Raw genomic sequence first — 26,064 nt, 5'->3', positions numbered from 1 at the left:
ACGCAAACCCTGCGAAAATAGGAGAATGACCGTAACCACTGTATGGTAAATGGTGAATGGACTGCCTTTATACAGCTCTTTTCTAACCAGTGGCGTCTCAAAGCGCTTTATAATATTGCCTTACATTCACCCATTCATGCACACATTCACACAGCGACAGCGGTTCAACCATGCAGGTATGCCTTTGTTCACTTTTTCTGGTCAGTCCCGTTTGACATCACGAAATTGCCAGAAAATAGGGTACGTAAGTTTACACACCTTGAGGTATTGGCAGAGGCGTCGCATCCCATTAGGCATACCAGGCAACTGCCTGGGGCCCCGCAATTGTTTGGGGGCCCCGGGCCACGGGGGGGGCCCCCTAGAGCCAAAAAAAAAAAAAAAAAAAAAATCCCTCCCCCCGTCAACAATCCTCTGCCTAGGGCCCCCACACTACCTAGAATCGCCCCTGGGTATTGGATCAATACAAACAAAGAATTAAACACACAAAAGATATTGAAACATCATTAAAGACAAACACTGCAATAGGTCTTGTGTGCACACTGGTAACCGTCCCTAAGCTCACGCTCAAGACATGGAGGCCTGTCCAGGAACTGTTAAGTGGGCTCATGAAGGCGTAAGCTATGTGTCCTCAGATGATCACTGACCAGTCACAGTTTAGACTCTTCGCACATAGTGGATTTCATCTTTGTGGAATAGATACATTGAAGGATTCGTGCATACCAGGTATAGTACATGCGTTTAACAATAGTACTTAGCATTGTGCAGCATCTTATCCCAGATAGCTTTGTTGAATACGGGGAACAATTGTTAGTGCTTGGCACTTGGTTCTATGAACATCTTTACTGTACAGACGGAGATATATTGTTTATCTTTCTCTTTACAAATGTACTCATCGTAAGTCGCTTTGGATAAAAGCATCTGCTAAATGCAAATGAAGAACATCATCTATGAAACGGCTTGTGTTATTGTAGAACCTAAAAACAACTAATTAGTGTTCCATTTGTATTCCAAATGTTGATACAATAATGTATTTGGACTGATAATTTTGACTTTTCTTTTCTGCTTCACAGATTATGAATGATGGCTGGGGCTGTCCATCCAATTCTCTCAGTTTGTCCCTCACGGGCACTCTTTACCGAGAAGTTCCGGGTGCTGGTGGAGAATCTGCCTCCTGGTCTCTCAGTCACTTTGCACTCTCTTCACTGCTCTGAGATGAAGGATTATTGGGAGGCGTTCGGACACTATGTCGCTGATAATAAAGGGACTGTCGATGGTAGATATTGTTCTGATGGCTATTTGACTTCAAGCATTACTTCAATTCAAATGCAGGGCTTACTGCCTGATGTTAAAATAATCAATGACGGTTCATTCATGTTCCCTCAACTAATGCACAACGATTGATGACATGTTTACCATTCCAACTGGTATCTGGATTGACTCCACAGTTTCACAAGAGGCTAGTCTGGGGGGAACCTACACAGGAAAGGAGCCGATGGGTTTACTGTGGAGTATGATCCCTGTGCCAGGATCTAAAGAGCATGCAGTGTAAGGTTCTACCTCCTCAGGCCTGATGAGGGTCAAAGCTTAACTCTGTGATGGTACTCCTTGACACTTACGTTCTTTGACCTTCTCTCGTGATAATGGGGACAGGGTGGTTTTTCTTCATACATTTAAAACATGTTGAAATACATTGCGAGTAAGGCAGGATTCGTTTGAACACACGATTTTCCTTCTGTTCCTCAGTTTGTTCAAGGTTGACGTGGAGACACCACAGGAGGTGCTCATCTCGGTGTTTCAGGGCCACCTCTCTGAAGGCTTCAGGCAGAAGCCTCCCCTGGCCTCAGTGGTGGCCGAGAGGTGGTCCATGGCACCGGGGCTGAAGAGGATCAGAGTGCAAGAGAAGGAGATTGAGGGCATCCTCTTCATCCCTCCTGGTATGTTCCAATAGCCTCTCCCCCCCCTGGTTCTGTGCAGTCCTGAGGTGATTCGTTAGCCAAGCGTTCTCTGGATCCAAACTGCTGTACTCCTCAGGTCCTGGACCCTTTCCGGGAGTGCTTGATTTATGGGGCTATGAAGTGGAGCTGACGGAGTGCCGTCCCGCAATGCTTGCCTCTCAAGGTTTTGTAGCCTTTGTGGCCAAATACGTCATTCCTGGAAGAGAATTGAAGATGGACTATTTTCTGGTCTGTGATGTTTTCGTCCGTCCCCAACTTGTTTCTGTCGATGGCTGTACTTTTTCTCGGTCTTGTGCAGCTGTTCATCAGTGGATTTGTTAGGTGATCTAATGGGAGTGTTGTTGGTCATCTTTGTCCGTACAGAGGGCGTTTGAGTTTCTTCAGGAGCATCCGCTGGTGATCAGCAACAGAGTTGGACTCATTGGCCTATCTCAGGGTGCAATCGTGGTTCTCAATATGGCATGCCGCACCGAAGCTATCAGTGTAAGTATTTCCACGAACAAGGCGGATATACGGTGTCTTCTTTCAACCATACAATGTGTCCTAACCATTTTGTGTTCCAGCCTCGCTGCTGTGTCTCTATCAATGGCAGCCACTTATTGATGGAAGAGTCGTCTGTTACATTTTGGAAGAAACAATTTAAAATGTAAGTCTCGTTTTAGATGTTGATTGTGGTCGAAATTGATTGCCATCAAATGCCTAGAAATTCCAACGGCAAAAAAGGATAAAAGTATGCTTTTCTGGATTGCTATAATAGTAGACTAATGCCCATTTACATCCCTAATAGATATATGGATATTGCTTTATTGGAATCCCATGATTAAATAACTTTTCCATCAGGAAGGAACACACCATTCTGCGAAATGAGCAGAACCATGTAACAATGCGCGGTTTGACACTACCTCTCCCAAATGAAGCAACTATAAATGTAGGTACATGCATGCACATGCGCGTACGCACACAAAATGCATTCAATAATATTGTTTGTCATATCTTTGCTAGATGGAAAATATAAATTGTCCATTGTTGCTGGTTGTTGGGGAAGGCGATCTTAATTTCCCATCTGCAGAATGTGCTGAGTTGGTAAGTGGACAAACTAGAGTCTTCATTTATTAAACAGGAAGTCTAATCGAGATCAAGATCTGGTTCAAGAGAGACCTGTATACAAATAAACACATACACACAAGTTTGACAAGACGAGCACAACTGTATATACAAACCGTGTATCCAAAGTTAAGCAGAAACGGATAAGCAGAAAGTTACAAACATCGTACAGAGTAGCTGACTATAAGTAAATGATTTGATGAGAGGGACTAAATCAGGGTTTCTAATGGTTCTTGTATGCTGCATACTACTTAAAACCTGATTTGCCCAGCTCCGTTTTTACAAGTTGTCCATCGAGATTTTAAACCTATAAAATCCTTCTACCTACAGATCATTTATTGATAATTGATTCACATCCAACTCTGTGTATTGTACATACATTGTAGCTAGGTCAGGGAGGCTTGCTGACAGACCACACACTGTGATATAAATAGTCTTAAACTGTTTGGTTTTTCGGGCTGGAACAAAACAGACATGTTTGTAAAAGATGCGGATTGGAACACAGGACTGAACAGAACCTCACATTTTCCTCATAGATGGCAAAGAGGATGCACACGGCAGGCAAAGAGCACCTGTTGACCATACTGAGTTATCCAGGTGCCGGACACATCCTCCATTTGCCCAATAGCAACCTTGTCCGGATCTCCCGTTACCGCCTTCCATGCTTCGACCAGCACGGTAAGAAATAGTTTATAGTTCATTTAGAATGGTAGCCAAACCATTCTAAATGAACCAAAAATTTAGTTCTTAATTAGGGATTATTGGTAATGTGTGTGTGTGTGTGTGTGTGTGTGTGTGTGTGTGTGTGTGTGTGTGTGTGTGTGTGTGTGTGTGTGTGTGTGTGTGTGTGTGTGTGTGTGTTGCAGAAATTATGCTGTGGGGAGGACACCCAAAACCTCATGCATTTGCTGAGGAAGACAGTTGGGACAAGATCTTGGCCTTCCTCAAGCAACATCTGTACCCTGATCCTCAAAGTGACCCCGATGCAGCGCTGTGAAAGTACAGACAGCCGCCATGGCTTTTGGTGACAGTGTGTCTGACCGAGACTATCAGGTTTTGCTGTGAATGTGTGATATTTCTTCTCCTAAAGTGTCCCATATCTCAGGGATGGGATGTGCAAAGTGTTCTTGTGCAGGGTGGGGATATGCTGGGCAAAGAACCTGAATGGCCAGTAGTCGTTCCACCTCCCACCCTCGGCCAATATACGCTGAGAGGGGAAACATTGAAATAGGCAATGAGTTAAACTATTTTAAAAGTCCCCAGGGCGACAATCGATCGGACAATAAATCCAACCAATGATTAGATCTATGGTGTAATGTTTAGCTCCAACCCTTTCACAATCACAAACACAGATGCTGCAGGGTACTTCACAAACTTCAAATTATCCGATTATCATATCTAGACCAGTCTGTAGCCAAGTATAATCTGTAGTTTGGTATTTTTTTTACATATGCTATTGTGTGTTATTATATATATTTATTCAGTTATGTCTGGGTAATTATATATGTTATATTATGTGTGGGAATTTAAATGGTCAATTTATTTTTGTGTCCCATAGGTGCATTCTTTATACGTATTTTATATTCTAGTTTATGTTTTTTTCTGTCCCCTGTCTCAGGTTTGGGGCACCACAGGGGAGTTGTCTATAAGGGTTGGGGTTTATTCTGTTTGGGGTGGACAGAGGAGTTATGTTGAACGCGATCGGGCGCGGAGCCGACTACTGTGACCTCTGACGTGTTTCTGTATTATGATATTGTTCTCTTTTTCCTCAATAAATGTTCATCTTTGACAGCGGTTTGGGGTGTTGGTGTTTTGTGTCCTGATTTCCCGCTCGGCGACAGAGAAACCCGGGTGACGGCTCATTAATGTGATCGCCTGATTGGTCAGGTAGCTGTGTAACTTAAGAGGAATGAATGAAAAATTAAATGTATGCGTTACCTGGGGCTATTTACACACACACGCACGCACACACTCAACCCACTCAACCCATTTGTCCTATATGACCATTTTGTTATTGTGTAACTAATTACAGCTATTGGCTGGATACCGTTAACAGTGCAAATTTTAAGAAAGCCCTTAATTCTCTTGTGAAATGTGTGCTTGGAGTTTTCTTGATGTGTGCTTATCAATAGACATTTTCACGATATGAATGAGGCTTCATTCTTATCGTGAAAATGTCAGTGGCTCAACGGGACAATACCTTGTACTGGCGATCCTTTGGATGAGAGTTCTCTAATAGAGTATGCTGAACATGGCATTCTGCCATTGCCACTCATTTAGGAAACATTGAACATGAACAGCACCTGAAATTCATCAGGCAATCAACATTCCGGCGCATTAGTTTCCAAGAATCTGACCAAGACACAGTATGGCATTAAGGGGAACTTCTTCGTCAACCATTTTTCCTTCATAATTAACTCTTCTTCCGTCAGTGTTCTTGGCTACAAATGTTTAATTTCCCCAGTGTTTCCCCAAATGTTTAATTTTCGGCCATTGCTCTGCAGCTATCTCACCTGAAAGATTAGGCTCAGTATGGCATTAACAGGAATAACTTTCCTTCATAGTTATATGTCATATTTATATATCGGTGACACTTTACAATAAGGGCCTCGTTTTCAGGACTCCTCCGTTGGGGTACTGAAAACGAGACGAGACGCCTGATAGGGTCCCGGGAAATTCTAGCTACACACCCCCTCCGTTGATTGGTCGACAGAATCATCACTTCCGGGTGACGCGGGGATAAAAACAAACACAGTAGCCTCGAGGTATTATTCTTTACAATTAACATGTCGCGTAAAACGCTTGCTTGGGCGAACAAGGAGGTGGAGACGTTCGTCTGCATTCTTGGGGAGGAAGACGTTGTTTACGATGTTTACGTAGCTGCCGCGGCGATCGACATCCGGCCTACCACAAAGGGTACTGTCGGCAGTGGAAACGCGACCTCGGAACTGAGCTGGGCTATACCGCCCCCTCCCTACCGCACCTTTGCGATCCGATCCGTTCCGCACCCTGCAGTGGAAACGCGGCATAATAAGTGACAGTTACTCAGTAACTATTGAGGAATTACTGGTAAACAGACTAGGGGATACTGTATTAATTAATCATTCTGTGAATTAGCAAACTGACCAATTTATTATGAAAGCAACTGTATTTTCCTGGGATTTCACAATTATTTAATTATTAATAAGTTATTAAATGAACAGGGCACAGACGGGTTGATTGTCATATTTTTATAAAGATATTCACAATCCTTGCATTGATATTAACATTTAAGGTTTATTATGTGGCGGTAGTAATGTTAAAATCTTAAAAGCAATTGTCCACCGCTGCAGGGCACGCTTTAAACCTGCCGCCCTTGGTTTCAAGCGCTGAAAGTCATGCATCATACTGAGTTGTTACTGTCTCGCGAACCATTTGTTCACTAGTAGTTTTGCTTTTTGAATAATTCGTTCACCAGTAGTTATGCTTTTTGAATCATTCGTTCACCAGTAGTGAAGCTTTTTGAACAACTCGTTCACCAGTAGTTAAGCTTTTTGAACCATTCGTTAACCAGTCGTTAACCAGTCTGCATTTGCTTTTGTTCGCTGAATGGTTAAAAAAAATGTAAATGTTGGCACAGCTTTTCAGTCATTTGTGGTCTTATCATAACCCCTAAAAGTACACATCATACAATAAATTACAACACATGATTTCACAACTGCAAGCGTATATAGAATAATATTTGTATTATTGAAAACAATTAGCTGAACATTAAAGGGTCCCGTCCTGAACTCCTCATAGGAGTTCATTATGACTATCTGTTCCTTTTGAGTAAAATAGACTGCTTTTGATCCATCCAGTTTGTAAAGGTGAGTAAAATGACGCGATAAACAGACCCTCCAGGATTTCGCGATGTTGCGATTTGCAACTTCAACGCAACATCAACCAATCACCGTGAATTGAGGGCGGTGTCGCAATTTTAACCAACCACCGCAACTTTCCCGCAAATTTGACCAATCAGTGGCGTCGTCTTGAACTGACGTCGACAAACTACCTTCCGCCTTTCTTCCTTGTTTACTACTTCAAGCGATTCAAGCATTCATGCAGCATGTGCGCGTCCAACGTTTCACACTTGCCAACGAAAATAACTGCGAAAGATCGCGAAAAGGGGTCGGCTTAGCTCAGGAGGTAGAGCAGGTGTCTTGACGCTGTGAGAGCGCATGCGCGAGGAGTGAGAGACAGCGTGAACGCCAAGCTCCGCAAAAAGTTTGAATATAGAATAATATTTGTATTATTGAAAACAATTAGCTGAACATTAAAGGGTCCCGTCCTGAACTCCTCATAGGAGTTCATTATGACTATCTGTTCCTTTTGAGTAAAATAGACTGCTTTTGATCCATCCAGTCTGTAAAGGTGAGTAAAATGACGCGATAAACAGACCCTCCAGGATTTCATTTTCAATATGTGTCACCATTACAAATCTTTTTGTTTTGTATGCTATTCTCACTATGATTACAAATTTATAAGTCATCAATATTTGCATGAAATGTGATATAAGGTACATTAGCCCGGTAGATGCAGGGGCCCCCAAATTACTGTTCGCCTGGAGCCCCCAAAGGGCTTGGATCGCCACTAGTTCCAAGGGTGGGACTGGTGTTCCCGCCAGGTAACGCTGCGTTTTCTCTACAACAGAGAAAATGCAGGGATATCAATATGAGTAGTTGTAACTGGAGAGACGGTGAAAGAGAGAGATGCTGACCATCATGGGAGAGAAGGTGAAGCCATCGCATTAAATGCAGAAGTGGAAAGATGGTGCGATCTACAAGAAAGTACCAGAGGAACTTCCCTTAGGAGGATTTTGTCGGGAAAAAAACCTGAATATGTTGGCGTTTTTTTTGCACTTGTAAATAGTAAATCACGTTTGTGGCCTACACACTTAGATGTATACTCATTCTTGCATGAGAGTGTCTTGAATCATGAAGAAAATAAAACATTATGCAAATTATTCTAAAGAGGTCTACTCTCCGTGCGTAGCCCAGCCTTCTCCAGTGAACCAAGAAGGCATGCTCCTTTGACGAAGGGGGATCTTACCCCCTCGGATTTTACACGGGCAAGATTGTGAAATTGGCCGCGTAAAAGGCCTAGAGTCAGGTTTAAGCATCTCGGACCCTTGCAGTATAATGCAGAGTGAGGTGCATTTCACGTAAAACGTCAATGATTATAACGATCATACTCAACGACTGTAAAAGGAAGATCACGAATGGGTCGCAGCCATGGAGATGAAACGGCCTCCCTCCTAACGTTTAGTCCGAAACTGTTCATTTACATTTTTCAGTGTTCATATTCGAGCTTAAACGGATGGTTCTGCTGTGTCGAAAGCCTTTGACACCGAAAGCATCGAAAGCCTTTGATAGGTCAACAAAAAGGGCTGCACAATGTTGCTTGTTATCTAAAAATTCAATAAAATCATTTAACACTTTTAAAGCAGCTGTTGACGTACTATGTTGTTTCCTAAAAGCAGATTGAAATTCAGATAAAATACTGTTTGTTGATAAAAATTCCTTCAGTTGTTGGCTTTCAATGGACTCCAATACCTTATTCAAAACAGACAGTTTGGAAATGGGCCTATTGTTGTTTAGCACAGTGGGGTCCCCCCCTTTTAACAGTGGGAGAACAAAGGCAGATTTCCAAATAAGGGGAATTTCGTTTGTCTCCAGGGATAAATTAAAAAGATAAGTCAAAGGTGCTGCAATAAAATCAGCAGCTAACTTTAAAAAGTAGGGTTCAAGATGGTCTGGACCTGCTGATTTTTTTGTGTCTAAACATTTCAGGGCCTTATGGACCTCTGAATGTGTAACAGCGCCAAAAGTAAAAGCTTGTCCCTCAAAACAACAACTACAAAGCAGAGGAGCCTTGAGCTGTGTTTTCAGAGTTAAAAAGTGAACCAGCTCAAGAGAACGTTGAGCTGAGAACGTTGAGCTGGTTTAGTGAATGCTCATTAAAACAGCCAAGCATGTCAGCCTTTTCATAAATTTGGGTAGGGTCTTTGACAATGCATGGAGGTAGCTCAATACCATTTTTATTTCCAGTTATTGATTTAATGGTTTTCCAGAATTTCAACGGATTGTTTAGGTTATTTGACGTTTCAGTAAGGAAATGATCAGCTTTGGCTTTTCTAATTGCCACTGTGCTTGCATTTCGCAGCTGCCTAAAGAGCAACCAGTCTGTTCCAATACCAGTACCCCTGGCCTTAGACCATGCCACATTGCGCTCATGGAGTAAATTGGATAACTCTGGCGTGAACCATGCATTATCCCTGCCCTTTATTCTATACTTCCTAAAAGGAGCGTGCTTGTTAACAATTTCAATAAAACCATCATAAAAGAATTTCCAGGCATTTTCAACATCAGAAATGACATTAATTTTCTCCCAGTCAAATAGAAACAGGCCATGAAAAAATGCTTGCTACATAAAATGCTTCGTATCCCGCTTTATGATGACACGCGGTTTAGTTTTAGGAACTTTTGTATTTCTTACAGTTGCAATGACACAGTGATCACTGATGTCATTGGCAAAAACAGAAGCAGCAGAATATTTATGAGGAACATTGGTTAAAATAAGATCAATTAAAGAGGATTTTTCCGGACATTTCATATTAGGTCTAGTAGGGCAACAATCTGAATAAATTAAACGAATCACAAAAAGCTTTAAAATCGTCTGATGCTGGAAGCAGCCAGTTCCAGTTAAGGTCACCAATAAGGACAATTTCATTGAACTTCAACCCAGATAAAAGTTCCATTAACGATGGTAAGGTGCAGCTGATAGCTGAAGGTGGCCTATAGCAGCCGACGACAGTGATGTGGAGAGTTTTTGAGATTTCCATGTCAAGAGCCAGAAGTTCAAATTGCTTACTTACTGATGTAGAGAGACGGATGTTTACATGAAACTTAGATTTGACATAGACTGCAACCCCTCCTCCCTTTTTGGGTCTGTCAGTCCTATACACATTATAGCCGTCGATGTTGATATCCTTGTTTAAAACTGCTTTGTTTAGCCAAGTTTCAGATATGACATTAACATCAGCATCAGTTGTATGTGCCCAGACACGAATCATATCCATCTTTGCAATCATACTGCGCACATTTAAATGCATGAAACCAAGTCCAGACCTTGTTTTGAATTCAGTAGGGGTGTTAAAAATAACATCAGACACAGCAGAGCCTGGGCCTGGGTTATGATGAACATTCCCAGAAATCAGCAGCAACAGAACAATTACACACCTATAATCAGACCTTATAGATTTGTTTGAAGGATCCTTTTTAATTTTTAAAAATATAAAAAAGTCACGAAGGCAACCTGAGGGAATAGTAAAGTTGTCTTGTAAAGCCATCCGGCTGACCAGACGGGCCAGGTCCATAGATGCAGGGGGCAGAAGAGTCATAGCTGACAAACTAATGCCCAGTGGACTGCCAGAAGCGCATGTCCCCTGGCATGGTAAAACCGGAGTAATATTCACTGGAAGGGAGTTTTTGGTCCCGTGGGGGATTTCCCCGGTGCCGCTCCAAATTAATAGGAAAAAGGCAGCCACGAGCAGCGACATTGTATGTTGAGATCCCAAAAACACGAGGAGAAAAGCAGCCAGACTATTTCACCTCAATAAACGACACCACACATTAGTGCAGGGAGAGTCCTCCAGGAACCCGTTCCGTGGTTTCCCGACCCGATCAACTGAGTCAGACGTAAACAGGAAATCAATCCGGTACATCCCTCCGAACAAAGTTAATAAACTGTAATAATAAAATGGATAAGTCAATACAAACAAAGGGAAAGTAAAAAAATGCATTGTAGAAAGTGCAATGTATTTAAGATTTAGCAGAAAGCTAAAGCAAACAAAAGTCTTCAGTCTTGTTTTAAAAGTGGTCCGAGTTGGGGCAAGTCTTAAATCCTCAGGGAGTTTATCCCAGCTATTTATTGCACAGCAACAAATAGCTTGTTTTGTAACAAATTTTGTAACTGAATCGATGTGACTGTTTAAATGTAGATCTGAATCCATGGTTACCCCTAGATTTCTGGCTTTTTACCCCTAGATTTCTGGATTATGCTCCTTGGCATAATCTTTTGGAGAGAGAGGTCATGTTTCCCGAAGCTCCGCTGGGCATTGGAAAGAACTACTTAATTCATCGTTCAGATCTACTTTATCTTATTTTATTTACCTAACAGTATATAGTTTGTTTCCGTCGTCCTCAATCGCTCGATTCAACAATACATTTTGGCACTTTTTACTCCCGGATCAGACCGCAGAAAAAGCCTTGGACTTTCCTATCGCCAACATGCCTCTGTATTCGGATATCTCCAAACTGAAACAGACATTGGCTTTAATTGAAACGAGACTAGCAGCAGTAGAAAAATGCAAAGGACTATCACAGGATACAGTGCCGATGGGTGAGTTCGCTGAGCTCACTCAGATACAGCAAGATGATCAAAGCTACACTGTATCCTTCCCGAAGCTGGACATGAGAGAGACTGTTCCAGCTGCGTCTCACTGGAACAGAGTCGGCGCTAAGCCAAAGCAACATACCAAAGTAAATCAACAAGTTCACTCAACACCAAATGCTAAGCTACCCAAAGCTAAAGTTATCAGCCGGATTAGCCCGTTACTCAAATCAACCCTGCCACTGAAGAACCGGTTCCTGCCACTTCAAGAGTCCACGAACGCGCCTGCCACCGATGCACCCCTGAGCCCCGAGATGCGTCCGGACGGACAGTGCGGACAGAAACGGAACAACCAGTCGCCACGGAGGCGGGCTGCGCATGTGTCTGCCACCGTCCAACAAGGGCCCATCTCAGAGAAAGCAGATGAACCAGACACTCTGATTATAGGAGACTCAACTATCAAGGATATAACCGGTAAGAAGATCAAAACATGCATCTTCCCATATGGAATGGTTAGTAATATCAACCATAAACTAGCCAAAATCATATTGGAAAACCCCAAAATCTCACAGATTGTTGTGCATGCAGGATTTAATGATATTCAAAGAGAACAGTCAGAACTTCTGAAGAGGGATTACACTGATCTATTGGATACACTGGACAAAATACACATCAAGTCTTCCATCAGTGGACCCATACCAACTGTTGACAGGGGAATAAACAGATTCAGTCGTCTACTTGCACTGAATACATGGCTTTCCAGAGTCTGCAATGAAAGAGGAAGGGACTTTATTGACAATTTCAACTTATTCTGGGGGCGCAAATATCTTTTCAGAGCAGATGGCCTACACCCAAACAGGTTAGGCTCAAAACTGTTGAGTGACAATCTACTCTTCTCGCTTTACGCACAGGCCACAATCTTGCCATGGTCTGACGCACAGGCCACAATCAGAGCACAGGTTGAGAAGAAGCGAGACTACAGCCTCCCCCACACAACTACTCTGCCACTATCGGACACACAGATAGCAGACAGCCCACAGACCTTGAAGAGAGACAACAGCCTGCCCGACGCCATCAACACTGTGCCCTCCCCCATCGCTGATGCTGGCTTGGCGAGGAACGGCCACCCCCCTCCTCTGCATTCCCCCATCGATGATGACCTCCAGCCTCATCTCTCCCATAGCCACAACAACAACTCCAGCTCCGATGTCTCCCTTTGCGATTTTCCAGCCGAATTTAAGAAACTGGAACATGCTGGCATCAAACTTGCATCTGTGTCAATGATAGCATCGCCACGTCATGGCCGCAGGCTGCTAACACCCAGGAGGATGGCGCCCCACCCCCACCACCGTACTGATAGTAGTCCTGAGTATTACTGAGACAAAAAAGGGTTCAGCCGTAGACACAGTATAAAGGAAGTTTCTCATAATCTGCTGAACCCAAGGTTGCCTACGTCAAAGCAGGGCAACTTTCGCATTCATGCTGTCACCACTAAGAGAGTAAACAAAGGGAAACTTAGACACACTGCTAACCTCACAAATCTCATATCTATTGCCTCCAAACAAAAAACAACCTTAAAGCCTATCAACAGCACCATCAGGATGGCTCTACTTAATGTGAGGTCTCTTAATAACAAATCATTTTTAGTTAATGATTTTATTAACACTTCCAAACTGGATTTTATGTTTTTAACTGAAACATGGCTGGAACAAAATAACAGTGCAACCGTTCTGATAGAGACAGCTCCTCCCGACTATAACTTTTTTGATGCATGTAGATCTGGAAAAAGAGGTGGAGGGGTTGCTGCTATATTTAAAAATGTATTTCAGGGGAAACAGATGTTATTTGGGGATTTTCCATCGTTCGAATACCTTAGTGCTGTATTGAAATGCTCCCCCAGAGTTCTCCTATTAATTATTTACAGGCCACCCACATATTCTGCAAATTTTTTCGATGAATTCACAGAATTATTGTCTAGCATCTCCACAGAATTTGACTGTCTAGTTATAACTGGTGACTTCAATTTTCATACTGATGATTTGAATGACAAGTGTGCAAAAAAACTTTTTACCATTTTGGACACATTTGAACTGTCTCAACATGTGAAAGAGGCTACTCATTGCAAGGGGCACACTCTAGACCTGGTTATCACAAAGGGCCTCAATGTTTCTGATCTCTCTGTGACTGATCCTTCCTTGTCTGACCACTTTTGTGTTTTCTTTAACATATCTTTTATTCCCGACATACAGACAAAATCAAACACTGTCAAAAAACGGTATATCAATGAAGATTCTAATATACTTTTTAAAAAGGCCATCTCCTTGCTACCACCTCTAAACCCATGTACTGCTGATGATCTTGTAGAAAACTTTAATTTGAAAATTTTGAAAGTCATAGATGTCATTGCACCTTATAAGGTTAAAACGATTTCTGGAAAGCAAAAGGCACCCTGGAGAAAAGCTGCTTCTGTAACAGCACAGAAAAAGGAATGCAGGAAGGTTGAACGCATCTGGCGTAAAACAAAACTTCATATTCACCATGATATCTATAAAGAGAGCCTCCGTGCCTACAATTTAGACTTAAAAAATGCTAGAGAAACATTTTTCTCCAATATCATTAAAACCAACACTAATAATGCAAAAACCCTATTTGCAACTGTTGACAGACTGACCAACCCCCCAACAGAAATTCCACCTGATCTCCATTCCACGCAGAAATGCAATGAGTTTGCAGCTTTTTATATTGATAAAATTGAAGGTATCAGACGCGCCATCAATATCTCCACGTCAAACAAAAATGTTGGACTACCACCCTGTTCAGGCAAAAATTACGTGGCAAGGATGGCATGCTTTAATGTTATAGACTCTCAAAATCTTGTGGAAATTGTGACACAACTAAAGCCATCCACCTGTTGCCTTGATACTATACCTACCAACCTCTTTAAGAATGTTTTCGACTGCCTAGCAGTAGACATATTGCAGATAGTTAACAACTCTCTCCAGTCAGGCAAGTTCCCAAAAGCTTTGAAAACTGCAGTTATTAAACCCCTTTTAAAAAAGCGGAGCCTAGATGCCTCTATTATTAACAACTACAGACCAATATCAAATCTACCCTTCATAAGTAAAATCATTGAGAAAGTTGTCCTCCAGCAACTAAATCACTTCCTGGCATCAACTGGTTGCTATGACACCTTCCAATCAGGATTTCGACCCCTGCACAGCACTGAGACCGCCCTTATTAAAGTTGTAAACGACATCCGTCTTAACACAGACTCTGGCAAAACCTCAATACTAATGCTACTTGACCTCAGTGCTGCATTCGACACTGTAGACCATACATTACTTCTGGAAAGGTTAGAAAACTGGGTGGGGCTTTCAGGCACTGTCTTAAATTGGTTCAGGTCCTACCTACAAAATAGGAACTACTTTGTTTCCATTGGCGACTTTGTATCAGAATCAACCAACGTGACATGTGGAGTCCCACAAGGTTCGATCTTAGGACCCTCTTTATTCAACATCTACATGCTCCCACTAGGGCAAATCATGCAAAATAACAATATTGACCATCATTGCTATGCTGATGACACGCAAATCTATGTATCGCTATCACCAAATGACTATCGGCCCATAGATCTGCTGTGCCAGTGCATTGAGCAAGTGAAGGAATGGATGTGCCGAAATTTCCTTCAACTAAATGAGGACAAAACAGAGATAATTGTATTTGGTCCTAAAACGGAAAGGCTTAAAGTAACCCAACACCTTCACTCTCTGTCCCTGAAAACCTCAATCAAAGCCAGAAATCTAGGGGTTATCATGGATTCAGATTTACATTTTGACAGTCACATCAAATCAGTTACAAAATCGGCATATTATCACCTTAAAAATGTAGCAAGACTTAGAGGGCTCATGTCCACCGAAGACTTACAAAAACTTGTACATGCCTTTATCACTAGTAAGCTTGATTACTGCAATGGTCTCCTCACAGGTCTTCCAAAACAAACTCTGAGGAAGCTTCAGCTTGTTCAGAATGCTGCTGCTAGAGTTCTAACAAAGACCAAAAGATTTGATCATATTACACCAATTCTGAAATCGTTACATTGGCTTCCTGTAGGTCAGAGAATTGATTTTAAAATCATGTTGCTAACCTATAAATCCCTACATGGTTTAGGCCCAAAATATTTAACTGATATGCTTCCACTACATCAGCCTTCTAGACCACTAAGATCCTCTGAGACCAATCTGTTAATTATCCCCAGAGTAAACACAAAACATGGGAAAGCAGGATTTAGTTACTATGCAACAAATAGCTGGAATAAACTCCCAGAGGATTTAAGACTTGCCCCAACTCTGAGCACCTTTAAAACAAGACTGAAGACTTTTATGTTTGCTATAGCTTTCTGCTAAAATCTTAAATACATTGCACTTTCTAAAAAGCTTTTTTAACTTTGCCTTTATTTTCTTTATTTTTTTAATACTAAAATGCCTTTTTCTATATTAACCATTTCTTTGCATATGTTTTTCTTTTACTTATCTATTATTTTATTTTATTTTATTGTATGACAATGTTTATATGTGAAGCACTTTGAGTCTGCCTTGTGTATGAAAAGTGCTATATAAATAAAGTTGCCTTGCCTTGCCTTGCCTTGCCTTGCCTTGCCTTGCCTTTGAGGTTTTCAGGGACAGAGTTTGTCCTAATTTAGTTGAAGGAAATGTTGATACATCCAGTTTTTGATTTGCTCGATGCACTGGCACAGCAGATCCATGGGCGGATAGTAATTTGGTGACAGCGCTACATAGATTTGAGTGTCATTAGCATAGCAATGATGGTCAATATTGTTATTTTGCATGATTTTCCCTAGTGGGAGCATGTCGATTTTGAATAAAGAGGGTCCTGAGATCGAACCTTGTGGGACTCCACATTTCATGGTGGTTGGTTTTGATACAAAGTCCCCAATGGAAACAAAGCAGTTCCTATCTTTTAGGTAGGACCTAGACCAATCTAAGACTGTGCCTGAAAGCCCAACCCAGTTTTCTAATCATAAGTATTTTATGTTGTACACTGTTGAATGGAGCACTGATTTCTAGTAGCATGAGTATTGAGTCTATGTTAATAAATAGTTTATAACTTTAATAAGGGTGCTGTGAAAAGGTCGGAATCCTGATTGGAAGGTGTCATAGCAATCAGTTGATGCCAGGAAGTGATTAAGTTGTTGGAGGAAAACTTTCTAAATTTTATGAAAGATAGATATGATATTGCTCTGTAGTTGTTAATAATAGAGTCATCTAGGCTCCGCTTTTTTAAAAGGGGTTTATTAACTGCTGTTTTCAAGGCTTTTAGGAACTCCCTGATGGAGAGTTGTTAACTATTTGCAATATGTCCATTGCTAGGCAGTCAAAAACATTCTTAAAGAGATTGGTAGGTAAATGATCAAAGCAACAGATAAAGATATGTAATGTCTCTGAAAAAATTAAATCCACACATTTTATATTAAGGAGAAGCATCAACATGTGTGTGGACTGTGACTCAAGTTCCTTGGCGCAATGTTTGACTTGAGCGGGACCAACTTTGGAACTGTTGAATGTTCTAACTGCTCAAGTAAGAGGAAGTCAATAGACGAAACAACATGGCTGCCAGAGTCCCAAAATGGTCCAAACACATTTGAAGGGGCAAAAAGGTGGGATTAACTTCTGCCAATCATCAAACTTGGTGCAGTTAAAGGCACATGGGGGCAAGATCAATTGCTCCCAATTGTATCCAGATCTTGCAACAGGAGGCCCTAAAACATGAAGAGAAAATACTAACTTTGGACAGTGATATTTTCTGAACCATGATAGCTAATTCAGCAATAAAACCATGCTATTCTGTAAAGTAAAATCATATCATCTTCAGTCTAGGCCAATGAAAGGGGGAACAGAGGTCAGACATTTTCCGATCTCAATCCAACCATTGAACGTTCTGTTCTATCTGTCTGAACATCAAACAATGCATAACTCTTATTTGTGTTTCTTTCGTGTTTATTTGAGTCCTGTGTTTAAACAGTTTAAAGAAACATAGAGGCCAGTGCAAATGTTATGGTAGTTGCAATGCTAAAATTTGAAAAAAATCAGCATTGCAATGTTGTTCCTGTCCGTTTATTCGTCGACTTGAACTTCATAGCATCGCTCCGGAAAAGGGGCGAATATTTGCACCCTGGTGTCCCATTCCCACCACGGCTGATCGGAGCCAGACCCCCCTAATCCCAGTGACGGCTAAAGACTAATTTGTCCCGGGAATGATGGCCCATTGAAACCGTAAAAGGAAAAAAAGCCCGATTTCAGTGGGTGTTCTTGACAGAGGGAAAGAGGCTAAACATACTGCAGCACCCAGCTCTGGGGCAGCACAGGGGGGGTTGTTTGCGATAGTGGTTTAGGGAGGGGGGGGTTTGATGGCAGTGATCTCGAAAAGCAGACGTTGAAATACAGGCGGCTGGGAAGCACTGCTGATCTTCAGGGGCTAGAGGGACTGCTGGTTTAGGAGATGAACAGGAGGCCAACTTCTACATGCAGGAAGATGAAGTCGAGGAACCTTCGGCGACAGATTCATGCGCGAAGGACTAAGCTGTTTCAAAATAAACTGAGTCAATCTCTTGCGATCAAATCTGGGAAATGCTTTACTGTCGTGTGCTGGACAAACATGACCCAAGCATGTTATCAAGGTTTTTCCGTGAACTCGCTGTTGTTTATATATAACCCCGCATTAACACATTTCAGAGTTGTAACTATGCAGGCTCTGGCAATACCGGGCCGGGGATTGATAGAGCCAGGCATTTTTTCTTCCCTTTTTTCAGAGTGTCACAGAATGCTGGTGATGTCAGCTCCAATGACACATCTGAAATTGGCTTTTGCTCTGTACCTGTGCACAGACCCGGATCCAGGTCAGCCACTTGCCTCTTGCCGCAGCTATCAGCTTAGAAAAATTGAAAGAAGTGAAAGTAGAGAGGAATCAGAAAAGAAAAAAATAGGGCGAGATGAGTTATGAAATGCGTGGATGGAACAGGGCGAAGATTTGCGTTGCGTTTGTAAGCAGATGTTTCGTTTAATGCTCTTTGGTATTCCTCATTGGGAGTATTTTTTTTACTTTTATCTTCTTTGATTCAGACATGCAGCTGGCAGGATAATGATCTCTCCAATGGTTCTGGGTTCGATGCCCTTCCTCCCTAAGCAACATGCCTGCTACACACACCCACCCAGCCAGGCTCAGACTGATTGGACTTCGGGGCTGGAGGAGGCTTCACACCTGGGGGGAATTGAGAAACCAATGCACAGGTTAACCCCGCCATCACCACACATACTCAGGAGAACTCGGACATGGCCTCAAGGAACACCTGACCGGTGTGTAAGATAGCTTCAGTCTGTACAATAAACTGGATTTGAATAACATCCACCTGGGCTGAAGGAGCCTGGACGAGGCCCCTAGGTGGGGTGGGGCGGGGGTAACTGCTACATTAAGCTGCCTTTGGGGCAATTCTGCTATGGTTAAATGTAGCTCGGTCGTCTACACAGAAGCTGACCTGTCCACGGTTCATCAGTGTAAAAATCGAAGCACTGCAAATAGTGCGGCGTGATCTGAGTTTGTGGACAAACTACAACCTTATTGTGTTGTTAATGGCACATGTTTTAATTAAGTGACTAATTGGACACATTGGAAAACTTTGTGAAGTAATTAAAAGCGATTTCCCTTCACATGAACAGGAGCTAGGCAACTGTAACTCAGCAAGTCAATGGAAGCGGCTGGTGGAAAGCAGATGCTAACCCAGATAACTCCCGTTCTTGATTCACAACGAGGAATTTAATTTACAAATATCAGCGTATCCCTTCTAATAAATTGCAAATGTTCAAATGAGGTTTATACACTATTATCACAACATAGTCAGTCCTCATAATTAATTCGATTTTCCAGATTCCTTAGCTCAAATAAAACTAGTCAATTAAATGTAGCTCTGCGCTACTTCAGGCGTCCTTCGTTTATCACAGGGCCAAACACTTTCCCATATCGCTCTTTTGTCCGAAAAACACTTTATCCAAGATTTACACATACACAGTGTCAAGGTTACAGCACGCTACCGTCCACCAGTAAATTCTAAACCATAAATCACACTGGAAGATTTCATTTTCTTGCAACCGAGCATCCTGATAAAGAGAGGGTCTGGAGGCCCCGACTCGGATGTGCTCCTTAAATCAAGGGGCTAATACCTCTCTCTGTACTCTGTGGGACGCAGGTGTGTGGGTGTGTGTGTGTGTGTGTGTGTGTGTGTGTGTGACTGTGTGTGTTTGTGTGACTGTGTGTGTGTTTGTGTGACTGTGTGTGTGTGTGTGTCTGTGTGTGTGTTACTGTGTGTGTGTGTTTTACAGCTTGTGTGTGTGTGTGTGTGTGTGTGTTTCGCAGGTGTTTGTGTGTGTGTATTTCGCAGGTTTGTTTGTGTGTGTGTTTCGCAGGTGCATGCGTGTGCGTCTATATGACGCAGGTGTGTAACTGTTTATGTATGTGTTAGATGTGTGTGTGTGTGTGTGTGTGTGTGTTAGATGTGTGTGTGTGTGTGTTAGATGTGTGTGTGTGTGTGTGTGTGTGTGTGTGTGTGTGTGTGTGTGTGTGTGTGTGTGTGTGTCTGTGTGTGTGTGTGTCTGTGTGTGTGTGTATGTGTGCGTGTGTGCGTGCGTGCGTGCGACCACCTGAGATCCACGTACCGGCCTGCGTGCTCCGGGGTGTTTTAAGACGGCCGTGATTTATAGCGGCCATAAATAACGAAGAGACCCACAGCTGTGTTTACTGTGTGAACGCCGGACCCCCTTCCCTCCCCCCACCCGCTCCCCCGCGACGATAGAGTCACTGATGCAGTGTTTGAAAAATTAAGAGGAACTCGTCTTTTTTCTTCTTCCGTTCCTTGCGTTTCCTAGTTGTGTATCGGTGTGGGTGTGTTATTCCCGCTGATATTCATTATTCAAATTGGGTGTTGCCCGCTTTACAAGAGCGTGTTAAATAAGCGATGAACTAATTTAACAACCGCTTCATGAATCATTGAGAACAAATGCGTTTAGGCGTTTTAACAAATCATGAAAGAACCAAACGACCGGGTGTGTGTGCGCGCTGCGCGTGTGCCTGTGTGCGTGTGCGTCTGTGTGCGTGTGCGTGTGTGTGTGTGATACTGGAGCAGTGCAGGCGTTGTGACAACTTGCAACTTGCTGACTTCAGCCTTCAGGCCATGCGTTTTTTCCAATAAGTGAATGTCAAATGTAACACACAGCTACGTCCAAACGCTGCCATGGATCGTATTGGGCCTATGTGTCTATGTTGCAGAAGATTCCTTCACCTACACCGAAGGACGGAGAACCTTGAACATGATACTGGAAAGTTTGTGTGTGTGTGTGTGTGTATGTGTATGTGTGCATGTGTGCGTGTGTGTGTGTGTGTGTTGCTCACCCAGCAGTAGGAAAGCTGAAATGGACATGAGGCACCCAGAGAAGGAAACGCACTGCTGGCAAAACGCAGCACGACTTTGATGAATGCAGACCTCGTGGGGGAAGGTTACATTCTCTGATGGGATGCAGTGTGTGTGTGTGTGTGTGTGTGTGTGTGTGAGTGTGTGTGTGAGTGTGAGTGTGAGTGTGAGTGCTAGTGTGTGTGTGTGTGTGTGTGTGTGTTTGCAATTATAACCGCGAGGTTGTAACCGAGTACAGCAAAAGTGATGGCCAGAGTCCAACATGAGTCCTCCTTTTCAAACGTCTGTTTCATGTTTGTGTTTGTCTGTGTTTGTGTGGTCTAAGCTCGTGTAGGGGGTACAGCTCACACCGAACATGCACGTCCATAGCGTGTACATTGCCATGCACATATAGACATTCACGGTGTATAATACACAATCACACTGTGTATCTAAACATACAATCCATACCGACTGTTTGCCACCATTGTTCTCAGCCTCTACATTACTTAATCTAAATGCCAACGCATGAAATATTACACACAATAAAGGCCTGCGAAACTCCTTGCTTTGGTAAATAATGCTGACGTGAATTGTCTTCTCCTCATAGGTTGTTATAGCGTTTAATTGAAACTCTCCAAGCTACAGGCAGCCAAGAGGAATGCACAGTCCTGCAAGATAAGCAGTCTACTCAATCTCCCCTGTGTTGACACAGAACCAGTACGTTCATAATTACTTTCTGGTGATGCTCCTTAAAATCTGAGTCACCACAAATGCTGACATATCCATTATTTGCAGTTTTGTGATATGATTTAATTTGATTTTAATTATAATTGACTTAAACGCCATCCCCCTGCAACAAACCAGTACTCTTTTCAGATCAAAGACTGCACTGTAGATGTATTTAAAATAATATAAAATATACAGATTATAGATTTTTTAAATATATATATTACAGGTCATATACAATACATGTACGTGTGTAGATCCCTTTTTCATACGGACTGGACAATAAGCAAATGCAGCTCTCAAACTGCGACATGTACAATGGGATGTAACCGCAAATATTACGCCCTATGCGTAATTGGTTCAGAAACACAGAAAAACCTGACTGACACTCAAGCACATAAGAGAAAGGATCATTTGTATTCATTCATTGCAACAAAGTTCACTGCAAGAATATGCTTTATTCTTGCCACTCACCATTTCATTTGAAACAGTGTTCTTGTGCTAATTGGCCTGCATTTTGGCCAATTAGATCAACGATACCTTCAAAGGGTTCATTGCCAGCAACAGTATCTGTCTGATCACTTGGTTATATTCCTTATTGAAACACCAAACAAAGGAAGCAAAGGGAAATACAAAGAATAAGTCATTATTATTCATGGCTCCTAAAACCAAATATAACCATCTCTTCTTCACTACATACTTTCACTTTGTACAGCGCATACAAGTGACAATCAGCCAAAGGTGCAATTTAGCAGCAAAAATCCCATTTGTTAACAAGGCACAGCCCCAACGCTATCCGTCATCATTTGCCATGAAAGAAGCGCAAGTGTTGTACCTGCCTCAACACGGCTGTCATCTTCAATATTTCTCAACAGCCCACCCTCAGAGCCAAACGCCACAGAGACTTGATTAAAGTCCTTTGTTTTGACCTTCCTCTATTGGCTGTGGATGTGCATGTCGGTTGAGGTCTCCGTCAATTGCACCTTTTGTAAATAAAACCCCCAAAAAAGAATTATTCCCACAAATGGTCTCACGTGACATACTGGAGAATAGTAAGCGTCTCTAAACGAAACAAGAGTGTCGTCATTGGCTGGCTGCTCAGAATCCACCCCCAGCTATGCAGGATAATATGGAAAGTTAAGTCTGTGAGTAATATTCTGTTAAAAGCCCTCCCAGTGTCAACAGTGCACAAACAACTCCCATCGACAAACACACACAACAGTGGTCCTCGACGGATAAAATATGTGGGCTTTCAATAATTCATTATCACCCAGAGAGGGTCTCCGGATAAAGAACGCTGCAGAACTCGGTCGTAATTGACCGAAACTACAGGCGCCTGCCGTGCGATAAAGAGGACCCCAGCAGATACGATTTGACGGAATCGAAACACAGTAGGGTTTTCCAACACTCCCCTCCCCAACACCCGTTGGGAGAGCCTAAGCACGCCGGTAGACACGACGGGAGTGAGTGTATTGTCTGCAGTGTCTCGTCCTCTCTCTCCCGCTATCTCTCTAATTTTGGCTTCGGATCAATGGAGAGAGCCCCCAGGCGCAGGCCTTTGCACCAAAGAAAGCGTTGTTCCAGGAGGCTGCGCGGAAGCCGATGGCTGAGCTGCTGCTGGGGCTCGGTAATTCTCCATCGACATACATGGCGCATTGATCACCTTCTCCTGTTTACTTCTGGGTCGCGAGACGCCCTGCGAGAACTCTGCATTGGGGAACCGCGTCAAAAACAGTGGCGGAACAAGCGGACTGAACAAGCGGAAAGTGCTGCTGACTTTCTGGCAGCACTTACAGAACCAAACTTATTTCAAAAAGGTACTACAGTGAGACCAGCGCAATAGGTTTGACGTTGATGTACGCTCGTATGTAGGCTTACTTAATCTGAAAATTAGTTCAGAAAAGGAACGTGTAATCTCTCCCTCAACCAACCCGTTCTGAATGATATGACATAAATCAACCACAAAATTACAGAAAATAAAAGCCAGACATAAAGCGATGGCGGTTGTCTATCAATGCTTTCCTAAAGACTCAAGGCACATTGGACCAGGATTGCAGAAAAATCTTTTTCCATTATGCACTCCCTCGATGAGTATCAGCCAAATAACAGTTTTGAAATAATCCCATCTCTCCATACCCCTGTACCAGTACTCCTGGGAGAGCTCCCCCCTACATTCCACGACCCCCCTGTCAGCAAGGCTCAAACTGGATTAGGTGAGTCCGGAAGCATGGAGGAAGTGGTGGGTAAGAGATGCATTATCGATTCTGATGTCAGGTTTGGACATTAGCGCATTGCGACACTCATCATCTTTGTATTAAACGTTATACATAGGGTTTGTATTGACAGTTGTGCCTGTTTTACCAAACCTTTGTATTTGTGTATACAGTTCTCTTCGAAAGAGAGCTCGATCTCAATAAGTCTTCCTGTATAATAAATGAAGACTCTTGTCTGGCCAATTACCAACTCAGCACATTCTGCAGATGCATCATTATAATCCTCGTCCCCAACAACCAGCAACAGTGGACACTTTATATTTTCCACCAAACAAAGATATAACAAACAATATTGTTTGTGTGCATGCATGCACCTACATTTCAAATGTGATCTGTCAAGTGCGGTCGAAAGCCTCGACCATCGTCTTATTTCACGGTTCTACTCATCTTGCTGAATCACGTGTTTATTCCTAATGGAAAAATCGTTCACATTAAATCAAGTGATTCTAATAAAGGAGTATCCACATTTGTATAATGTGTAATGATCATGAAGTTGTATGCTAAAACTGACATCTACCATCACCCTAGGCTGTTGAGAGCCTGGCCCGAAGTTGTTTTCATTATCAATAGACAGCTGAAAAGCCTGTAGGCCTATGCAATTATTATTATCCTAATTATTATGAATCTATTATCTGATTTTAATATTATATATACATTTTCTGTACCATCAGTATGGAAAACGCTGACCTGAAATTTCCCGTACAACCATTTTTGAGGTCGGTTATACATGTGTAGGGACCTACAAAAAGAAAGTTAGATGAATACTAATTTATTTATTTCATATGCGGCTAAATACCGTTTAATGAATAAATAGTGTGTTTTATTTAATTTGTGGATAAAGACAAATAAACTGCATGACCGTTACTCCTTTGTTTTGTGGTGGCTTGTTAGGCATTTTCAATGTGGTTAAGCGAAGTAACATAAGCCAATACGATACTGCTGCACTCTTAGCCGATCAGAGACGGGCTGGTTTAAGAAGCAGAAAAACTCTAGAAAGAGTGCGTGGGCTAAACGGAAAAAGGTGCGCGTGGGCTTAACGGAAAAAGGTGCGCGTGGGCTTAACGGAAAAAAGGTGCGCGTGGGCATAACGGAAAAAGGGGTGCGAAGACCTCAACGGTAAAAAGTGTGATAATGGTGGACGGAATACGTGGTGGTGGATACTAGTATGTTATAGTGTTGGCACAGGTATCCTCTGGCAGAGAAACGTTGTGTGCCACTGGAAGTTTGTGACTTTCTACTCCACCGGAGAGGAACCAGGAAGTTTGTGACTTTCTACTCCACCGGAGAGGAAAAGACTTTGGCGGTTGGTTAGCTGCTGCGGCTGACCAAAGAGGGACTCTGCTACCGGACCTGCGTTGCACACTGGATTATAATTTTATTTTTCCATCTCGCCTTGATAGTTTGGTTGTTATTGTTAACCAAACTCGTTGACTCTGCCGTGCTGCTCGTCCATTCCTTCGGATACGTGAGTAACGGAGGACGTCGGAGGGTGTCGTTGCTCCTTAAAGCAACTCAGGATTTAATTTCTCCAATGTGCACCAACTGATGGGCCCCAACGGTTAGAAACCCAAGCGCTTGGTAATAGATAGGCCCTACATTTAAACCGGTGAATAGATAGATTTGAACCGGTTCATCGCAGGCAAATCAGTTCATGTTATTTGTGTTCATATGCTATTGTGGTTTAAAATACAATTATATTTTACGTGCATTTTGTTATTTTGTTCAAGGGTTTTTCGAGTAGGCTACATGAGTACTGACTTTGATATACAAATACATGTATATATGTTCTATCTTTATTTGTTTGTCCTGAACATTTCATTGAATAACATCTATTGGTACACAGGAGATTTAGCTAATTCAACATCAACTGCTAAGCATTCAGGATCCTGTTCGTTAACACATTTATATAGTAACCTTAAATAATAATTAGTCCTACCGTGGTAAAGTTAGTTTTATATTGGACGTTGGATATTCGACACATTCGAAAAATCTATTTAGCACTGGCTTCGATGGACGAATTTGTGTCAAACCAACTTAGATGTGTTAATACAAGGCCTACCTATGTAAAAGAAAGCTTATTTCTTTAAAAAAAACAACATAGCCTTTTTTAATGTTAAAAAAGGCTATAAATCTATTA

At 42.3% G+C, this 26,064-nt stretch overlaps 1 protein-coding gene across 3 annotated transcripts; it reads left to right on the top strand.

The window, feature by feature from the left end:
- Positions 1-504: 504 nt before the first annotated feature.
- LOC115536838 (bile acid-CoA:amino acid N-acyltransferase-like) lies at positions 505-4,854 on the top strand. 3 transcript variants are annotated; one of them, XM_030348258.1, is made up of 11 exons: positions 505-723; positions 1,071-1,273; positions 1,446-1,545; positions 1,744-1,934; positions 2,032-2,183; positions 2,319-2,438; positions 2,519-2,601; positions 2,796-2,832; positions 2,958-3,038; positions 3,596-3,737; positions 3,926-4,854. In XM_030348258.1, exons 2-11 carry the CDS (start codon positions 1,078-1,080, stop codon positions 4,054-4,056), a joined length of 1,233 nt encoding a protein of 410 aa, XP_030204118.1. In that variant the 5' UTR covers positions 505-723; positions 1,071-1,077; the 3' UTR covers positions 4,057-4,854. The 3 variants fall into 3 exon arrangements, with proteins under 3 accessions (XP_030204118.1, XP_030204117.1, XP_030204119.1); XM_030348257.1 differs by having other exon boundaries at positions 2,796-2,883; XM_030348259.1 differs by lacking the exon at positions 2,958-3,038 and having other exon boundaries at positions 2,796-2,883; positions 3,734-3,737.
- Positions 4,855-26,064: the final 21,210 nt, after the last annotated feature.

Source organism: Gadus morhua, chromosome 23 (assembly GCF_902167405.1).
Source record: "Gadus morhua chromosome 23, gadMor3.0, whole genome shotgun sequence".
NCBI classification, from domain to species: domain Eukaryota; kingdom Metazoa; phylum Chordata; class Actinopteri; order Gadiformes; family Gadidae; genus Gadus; species Gadus morhua.
The sequence above is the reverse complement of the archived record's forward strand: the minus strand, read 5'-3'. Positions and strand labels throughout refer to the sequence as shown.

Excerpts from the sequence above, each read along its gene's own strand:
- LOC115536838 (XM_030348257.1), top strand. The coding sequence starts at position 1,078 with ATGATGGCTGGGGCTGTCCATCCAATTCTCTCAGTTTGTCCCTCACGG. Across the intron at positions 2,439-2,518 it reads GCCGCACCGAAGCTATCAGT|CCTCGCTGCTGTGTCTCTAT; the intron begins GTAAGTATTTCC and ends TTTGTGTTCCAG. Across the intron at positions 3,039-3,595 it reads CTGCAGAATGTGCTGAGTTG|ATGGCAAAGAGGATGCACAC; the intron begins GTAAGTGGACAA and ends TTTTCCTCATAG.